The sequence below is a fragment of the Dermacentor albipictus genome, chromosome 1 (assembly GCF_038994185.2).
Source record: "Dermacentor albipictus isolate Rhodes 1998 colony chromosome 1, USDA_Dalb.pri_finalv2, whole genome shotgun sequence".
NCBI lineage: Eukaryota > Metazoa > Arthropoda > Arachnida > Ixodida > Ixodidae > Dermacentor > Dermacentor albipictus.
The window spans coordinates 389,485,925-389,494,796 of NC_091821.1; the positions used below are offsets into that span (position 1 = coordinate 389,485,925).

Genomic DNA, 8,872 nt, shown 5'->3' on the forward strand with positions numbered 1-8,872 from the left:
AAATGTGCACCGGACACTACAATTGCCAAATTGTTACGCCGACGTACGAGGCCCAATGATTTGGCGCCGACTGCTTGCGCGAGACCACCTCAGCAATTGATCGCGAGGAGCTATAGAGGTCGTTCCCAAGGTCGCAGCCTCAGGTTATCTCGATCTCTGGCCTTGTGCGAGAAGAAATCCAGTGGTCGTTCGGAGTTCCCGAAATGCAGCATCCGCACAGCCCCAACTTGAAGCAATGACCTACGCTGCCGTCGCCCGCCGTCAGCTTCCTTTGCCACGTCCGTGCCAGAGCCCCGTAACGCCACAGCTGCTTCGCCAGCAACCGCCGCCACCACCGCCAGCCCGTCCGCCTGTCATCCAGCGCAACTCCCAGAGGACGACAGAGGTTTGGCTCAGAAGGGTTTGGGTGCAAGCTAGTTGGTACGGATCATTCATATTTAAAACAGCGCCAAAAAACACGGATAAGAGAGAACACAGGACGAGCGCTGTTTTGGTTTGGCGCGCTCCCGACCACTGCCCGCTTTGCCATCACTCATCGCCGACCTCGGTGAGTTTCTCGACGGTCACGAAGTCACCGCTCTAGTGGGTACAACAGCCGACTACTCCGTCATAACTTGATCATTCGCCGCCCAATTGAAGAAAGTCAAGACGGACGGCCATATCCAGGCAGCTGGAGCACACCTAATAACCCCCACTGAAATCTCCACCACAAGAGCAGCAGTTCATATTCAGACTTACCGTGCGAGAGCAATGCTCACGGGACGTTTATCTCGGCATGGACTTCCTGATCTAGCACGGCGCAATCATCAACCTGAAGTACAAGTGCATAACGCCAACTGTAAACCACGTGATATCACTGCAGAGCTCTCTGAATCGCCATCTTGGTCCGATGACTGATTTTCACCGGCTAACGAAGTTTAAACGTAATTGCTCAGCGCAGCACATGCCTGCATGTATCGGAAGTTTCCCGAATGTTATTGGTAGTTCTATACATTGTGTGAGGTCACCAAACCTTTGATTTTATGCGTGACGAGAATTGTGTAGTACTTTTTGGAAGGCGTGCAGGCACCAACAATTATGCTGGAACCTTCGACGGGTGATGTATATCAGCCCACGCGCATGGCGTGCAGATCAGGTTCCGACGATCGCCAGCTGTGCTCACTGCTATCGTTGTGCGTTGAGTGTAGCCTGTTTTTTAGGGCACTGATTCGCCCCAAATAATAGGTATTTACACAATACACAGTGTTTGCTAGTGTGTTCTTCACAGTGACTACACCGTGACAGTGTGTTTTACACCACTGTACAGCTAGCTTAGTTACATAATGAAAAAGAATGACGTGCAATATCGTAATCTTCAAATTGCTATTGCTTATGCAGGAGCCACTGGAGAGGGCGCGCGACCAGCTGACTACAGTTTGGGGAGGCACCTGCGACTCAATGGACTGCCTCGATAATGCCAAGCCGCTATTCGATGTCAGCGTTGGCGAGTGGTTGCTTATGGACAACATCGGTGCGTACTCATTGAGCTGCGCAACAGGCTTCAACGGCGTGCCGTTCCCGGCTGTGCATTATATCGTGCCGCAAGACGGAGTTAGCTTGGTGCGGCACATACTCGATGCTTCGCCTTTGATCAGTGGCTACAGCCAGCCCGAAAGCGTGCTGAAGAAAGCCCTCCTGGATCTTTGGAAAGCCGAAACTGCGAGACGTAGCTCACGGATTGTGACGCCGTCCAGTGAGGCCAGAGTTACTTGAAGTTATTACTGCATTAGAAATCTTAGCTCAAATTAGGAATCCAGTCTTTTAAACACTTTCTTCAGTTGTGTGGTGAAAATGCACTGTATATGCCATATGCATGTTTGCTATTGCACACGCCTCTTCTAGTGCATAGCAGTTCTAGCTTTGAAACACACAGGCCAACTGTGCTCCATTTTTATTCAATGATGAAGGGGAGGGGGGGGGGAGAAGAAAAAGCATCGGTATGGAAATGAGACCCGCATGGTCTGAGAAATTGCAACATTATAGTCATAAGCGAGGCTGCATCCAAGTAAGCTTACCTAACGCCTCTTTTCCGGATCGTCAACTCAAATCGGTGCCCGATATATAGAAAAAGCATGTGTGGGAATTCGGTAACGTTACAGCATTGATATGAGGTGTGCATACGCGAGCTCAATATACATCTTATGTATACATGTATATTGATGCATGTATACATCAATATACATGCATCTACAATAGGTTGCGTTTCCGATAACATTTCCTGAGCAGCCATAGCTCCTTCTGCGCTCAAATTAATTGTAAGCTCTTTGAGATTGCGAGGCAAAGTGATCACTTTGCTTAAACCTAGACCCATTTGTCGGTACCTTTAGCATGTATCTATAGTCGGATACAACTTTAGAAAAAAGGGGAGGCCCCGCCCAGATGTCTGAAGCGGCGAAGTCACCGGCCGTCCGGCGCATGACGTCGGTCCAGAGTGCGCGCCCATTGGTGGAGGCTCGTGTGCATCCTCCTCGCAGGAGTAAACGCCCCCTTTTTTCTAAAGTTGTATCCGACTATAAGCATGTACAATAAATACTAACCTTTGAATACCTTACGTTGCATGTACACGTAAAATGAATGAACTGTCACTGTTATTGCCTATTAAAACCCTGTCGTCATACCAAGCAATTATTTTGTGTTTCTGCCACTGCTAATGCGTTTTTATGAAATTTTCTCTGGAGAAAAAGTTTTTATTCAATCATTATGCAAGTAATACATTGATGCCAAGACAAATAACTACTTTAAATTTAGTAGTACGCTTCATTTGCCTCCACGCCAGTAGATGATCTACTGTAGAAACGTAGTATACTTTATGAAGGTGCCACTGGTTAAATTAAGTAGCGTTATAAAATCCACCAGGCGTGGATGTTTTGGTTATTTTTCTCTGGTGCTGAACGAAGCAAAGATGGAAGGAAAATTGGCGGTGGCATTATGCAGCAAATGCACTTCCGCCCGCACCTTACATCAGCCATGGTTTTCTCCGGTAAGCTACACTTCAATACCGGTTATTCAATATGCACCATAATCTGGCAACACTGGCTGCGTCCGCCGTCTCTCCTGAGTCGCAGTTGCAATCGCCTGTATGTTGAGTGGCCTATAGTGTGGCATGACAATAGTCTCCGTGTGGCTTTTCAGAACTCTAACTTGTCGTCCAGTTATACGGGACGATGAGCTTCATTGTGCCGCCACGAATAAAGGAAGCCACGGTCACTAGTTTTTTCATGCTTGAATATCCGTGCGGACGCCATTCTCAAGACGCGCACTGCTTTGAAATCGAAACCTTGCTGAGCCTCTTTTTGCGGCTACATGTTCTTAAAGTTCATGTAAGTGCCACAAACAATCGCTCATATGGTCTCCAAGGTTCGACTCAAGCCTCTAAAACAACATTGCATTGTATTATACCGCCCCAGATCGTTTTGTCCGCAGGAAAATGTGTCTCTTGCGCAAGATCGAAGATCCAATACTAAGTGCAGTTCATCGAAGCTGATAAAGCTAGCTATATGCACGCATCTAATAAGCACTGTGGTTGCTCCGTTCGCGTTGGATTCGAGTGTGCATGGGAACACAAACCATGCAAGTCGTGTTGCGCAAACATGCGCCGTGAAATTGAAGGGCAAACGTGATCGGCCAATTCAGGAGGTTATTTGTTCCGTGCACTGCTTTCCGCCGTTCGCCGCCGCTAGCATAGCGTTTTCGCACGATAGATCTCGCAGTGACCTTCCTTGCACAGCTTAATTCTCGTGCTGCCTTTGTACTTCGGGTGACATCAAGTATAGAGTAGCTTCGCTGCTTACAGACGCGGCTTCAAGCAAAGTGCAACACAGTGAGCAACCCTGCAAACGTGCGGTTAGACGCACCATATAGCGCTGCATCTCGATACTAGAGCCAAGAATGACGAAACACGCGGTCATTAGATGTCAAATGTATGTAAGGAAAACGAACGCACATGCGATTCAAGAGGAGACCACTTGGTGAAGCCACGAGTCCAGCTTGGAGCTAGAACACCCGGATTCCGTACGCCATTGTTGAGCTGTTGTGAACATGCCAAGAACTATGTACAGGTTTTTTACAGGTACAGGTACAGGCTACCCGCTTTTTCATTTTTTTTCGTATGGCAAAACCATATTTAAAGTTTGCTCAGCTAGCTTGAATATTTAGTGATTATATGGCAGTAATAAGTGCTCCATTTAGGCGCTCATGCTAATGCGTCAAAGAATGGTTCTTTTTTTCCTGCATGAACAAAAATAGAATGTTCGTGAGCATCGAACTGTCCTTGCAGGAGTTTCTTCCTTTTTACGTAGTCTGGAAAATATTTCGAACACAATGTGTAGCAGAACAACCGATGGGTGTTTTTCATTCTGTTTGCGAAATAATTTTCAGTCGCTATAACGGTGTGAAAAAATCCTAAAGTCAGTTTTATTTAAAACTGCAGTGCATTCAAATAAAAAAAGTTGTGATCACATAAGCTAAACAGGTTTTATCATTCCAAAGTAACTTCTCGCGCGCAAGCAAATGTCGCCCATGAGCACTAATATAACGAAGCTGACGGGGTAATGAAAAAAAACAACCACAAAAAACATTTCCTTTCGACGTGAAACTACTTTGAAATTGGTCAGAGGGGGTTGCTTGCAGGAACCGCAAGCAACTAAAAAAAATTGTTTATGCCTTTTTCAAACGAATTGCTCACAACACACAAGAGAAACGTGTCTTCTAAGAAGGAGTGGCAACTTTGGCGCACATTGGCTAATAAACATTCCTAAATGTGCAGACATTTATTAATTACAGTTTCGAAAAAGCAATAAAAAAGATGTCAAGCACATAAGGTCGGGGCTACTGAGCTATGCAGCACCTAGGAGGCTATCAGGCATCATACCTATATCCGACGCGATGGTGAGCGCGTATGTGACGAAAGTGCGTCGTGAAAGCCGCGAGGGGCATCATAGAGGAAGGGAAAAAAACTGAAAACTGAGGAAGAGAAAGAGGCATCACCTAACAAGAGCATTCTTCCCACAACGTAATAGCACACAACAACCTAAAAACAGGAAAAAGTACGTGCTGGAAGATACTTGAAATATATACAATATATGCCCATTTCTTTTTCTTGAAGATATCACTAACTCGCGTTTGTTCCCACACACAAGCTGCTCTTTTCTTATCCCTTAACTTTACACCCACCATTCTTCTTTCCATAGCTCGCTGCGACGTCCTCAATTAACGTAGAACCCTTTTCGTATGCCTCCAGGTTTCTGCCCTGTACTTGAGTACTGGTAAGACACAGCTCTTATACACTTTTTCTCTTGAGCGATAATGGCAACCTGCTGTTGATGATCTGAGAATGCCTGCCAAACGCACCCCAGCCCATTCTCATTCTTCTGGTTATTTCACTCTAATGATCTGGATCCGCACTCACTACCTGTCCTAAGTAGACGTATTCCCTTACCACTTCCAGCATCATAATCACGATTGAATCGCGACAGCATGATTAGGATGGAATGGCGAAGAAGGAATGAAGTCGAACGAATGACCAAGGCTGCATGACGATGTCAGCTGGATGACGATGGGATGATGTTTTTGAAAGGATATGTCAAAGGACGACGGCCGCGGGACGCCAACAGCATGACGAGAGTCGGATAACGAAGCTGGAATAAAAGTGGTGCAAGGACCACGACGGCATCGCGACAACGAACACTAGTGTTCCTGTATATGCTCCCGCAGGGAGCAGAGTTGCGCATAGCTTTTCCGGCGCCGCTCGCACCGCTATTGGCCGAGCGCGAAAAATGACGTCAAATGATCCGCGCCGCTGCGAAGCCAACTTTACGGGTGCATCGCCGACTCACGCGAACTCGTCGTTTCCGTCAGTGCCATCGCCATTGCAATCAGCGGACCATCGATCGTGCGTTCAGAGGAGCAGCTGCGGGTTTCAGGTACGGTATTCGACGATGTAAAGTCAAGGACCTTGGTGAAGTGATACGAAACACATCGTACTGGCACTTGTATTCCAGTATGACGGGGTGCAGCGCACCACACTGCACAAACCGCACGGAAGGCGGTAAAGCGCTCTACGCGGTGCCAGTGGAACAAAACTTGTCGTTCAATTAAACATGCTGGAAATCTACGTTGTGCTTTGGTGAATTATGTTTCCTGTGGGCGGGAGTGGACTGAATGCACTGTTGAATGACGTAAAATTTCCTTGCCTCTGATCGGATAGATCACAAAGCTTTGTGACCTGGCTTTTTGGCCAAAGCCTGCTTCAGTGACTTCATTGACTCGATACAGTGTCTTCAACTAGTGGCTCTTCTCTGAATGGTAAGAGATCAAGAAAAATGTGTCGTCATATTACAGTCTGCACTGTGTGAATAATTACTCTGCAAGTTTGCCATCTTGATGTGATTAGTGCAATAAAAATAACCTGTTGTTACTCTTAATAGCTTGTTGCCTTTCCAGTTTCTTTGAATTCTGCCCCCAAGGTTCCAAGAACCAGCACACTTGGCCTGCTGCCTGCTGCCAGCTGCCGTTCACGCATTCCCTTGTATGAAATAAATTTGATCTAGAAGGTCTTGCATCTTGAATCTTTTTCTACTTGCAGATTTGCTGCTACTAAATAGCTGATTAGTCTACGGTATGAATGAATCGTAAAAGTAAGCTTTGCTTAAAATGTGCGCATGTGAACATTTGAAATGCGCTTAAATCTGTGTCTGCACCGCATGTATCGAAAACGTGCAGCTGTTGTGTGCGGTGGCTAGTCATAAATGACGCTCTAACGGTCACTGACATAACTGCAGGCACGATGGCTCTCTTGGCGACGGTCATTAATCGGCTGGTTTCGGCAGCCAAAATGCGCTAAGTGTCCACCTTACGTGTGTGAAATTTTCTTTAAACAATCTTTAAAACATTTCTTGCCTTCTGACCATGATAAGACAACTTCATATGCATGCTGAAAATCATTGCACCGCTTTTTGTGGCAACTTACTGCGCGTTTGCGAGCGAACTTTGGAGCTGTTCGAGCCACGAGAGTATATTATTTTGGGGAATCGAAAGTGGTCCTACCCCCTATTTGTACGTTCGTGTGTGTGTTTGTGTATGCGTGTTTACATAAGTACATACAAAGTTTCGGTTGGTTGGAAGCCCACACCCTCCGGCTGCACGAATGACTCGTTGGAGCGTAGCCTGTATTAAGAAGTGCCATTTGCTAAGCGCCTGCGAACGTTTGACGTTTGTAGCTCGCGACCGCTACAGAAAAAGGCGGAACACCGCGCGGCATTTGGCTCCTGCGCGCGCGAGGAGTGGCTTTGCTGCAGAGCTGGAGCACTACGGCGGACCTATGCGCAACTCTGCTCTTTGCGGGAGCATATACAGGAACACTAACGAGCACATACCTAGGGCACCATCTAGTTGACACTTTTATTTATTTTATTTGTCTGTAAAAGAACCTTACAAGGCCCTTACATGTGGATTGAGTAAGGGGGGCATAGAATCAAGCAAGTACATACAGTCTAGTAAAAATAATAATAATTAAAAAATGCCAGTCAAGTGCCCTTGGGTAACTAGATCAAGGAAAACGGTTATAGACAGACACGGACATAGCGGAAAATGCGTCAAGCATGCAAGAATGCTGACTGCTTTAAAACGAGAACTCTTTATTGTGTTTTCCTGGTTAGTTTTTCATGCCTTCTTTACAACATGCGACAGTTGACGCGCATGTTCTAATTGTGCACTTTCCGTTTACGCTACAGCAAAACGTACCTGCTTTCGCCAGTCCTGCTGCATCAGAAACGACTTATATGATGCGTTGTTTGTTCGAGGTTATGCTGACGCGCTCATATTTTTCCTCCAATTTCCACTTTCATTAGCTTTCTTCCGACAATGTTGTTTAAGGAGTTCCCACTAGTTGCTTTGATATTGGCATTTCTAAACATTTTCTGTCGCGTGGGTTTATGCCAACGGACTCTCATGGTTTCGTGGATAATGGCATGCTCCGCAGTCGATAGTGTAAACTGCACTGCAAGCTGCTAATAAGAGTCGGAAAGAGTAATGCCATTGACATGCAGTTGCATTACCAGTACGTGGGATCCTTTCAAAAGGTATTGCTGGCGAACAATGCTCCGATGTGTTACGACACAGGTGTACTACGTCAATACTGCTTGTTCGCTCTGGATGTTTGTATGACATGGCAGTACATCGTCTTTTTCCAGCCGGTGTGACCTCGTGGGTTTGAGACCTACCTACAGCATTAAATGCACCTGACCTTATAATGGAGTGATTTAGGGCATGGAATTTACAATAAAACAATTGTGGCTTGGAATCCTATCACAGCAAATCGCAGGAAATTAAATGAAACACGTTTTGAATTCAATGGCAACATATACTTTGGGAGGAGTTATATCTTAAGAAAAAGAAAATGAAAGAGAAAGAGAAACAAAACCGATAAGATATCTTGCTCGCCAACTTCGAATTCAAGCCCCAGCATCCCGGTACTGCTTGCTCATTAATGTACAAGGCTACTGCTCCAGCACGTACAACGCAACGATGCTGGCACGCACTGCAGCGGTGCATATGGCCAATCACCGCAAGAGGTGTGTCTTTTCTTCAGCATTCGATGATGCATGCATTCTTGAGGCCTTCAAGATGCCGACGTAATGAAAATTTTCGGAGCCCTATTGAACATAGAAAAACAAAATGATATTTGCATCAGCCCTATGCTCATTAGCGGCGAGAAGTTGAAGTAAGTTGGAGTCCTCGCCGTGACGTCCCTCTCGCGAGTGACGTCACGGCGCGGACGTCACTCGCCGGCTGGCTCGACTGCCGCGCACACTCGTTCCCTTCGTGCATGCTCTGG

At 46.3% G+C, this 8,872-nt stretch overlaps 1 protein-coding gene across 1 annotated transcript in view; it reads left to right on the forward strand.

Annotated features, from left to right (window-relative positions):
- Positions 1 to 2,584, forward strand: part of LOC139057764 (ornithine decarboxylase-like) — a 37,416-nt gene extending 34,832 nt beyond the window's left edge. Inside the window, exon 11 of the mRNA XM_070536519.1 lies at positions 1,378 to 2,584. Within this exon, the coding sequence (XP_070392620.1) occupies positions 1,378 to 1,752 (375 nt within the window). The 3' untranslated portion in view covers positions 1,753 to 2,584. The remainder of the gene's footprint in view (positions 1 to 1,377) is intronic.
- Positions 2,585 to 8,872: the final 6,288 nt, after the last annotated feature.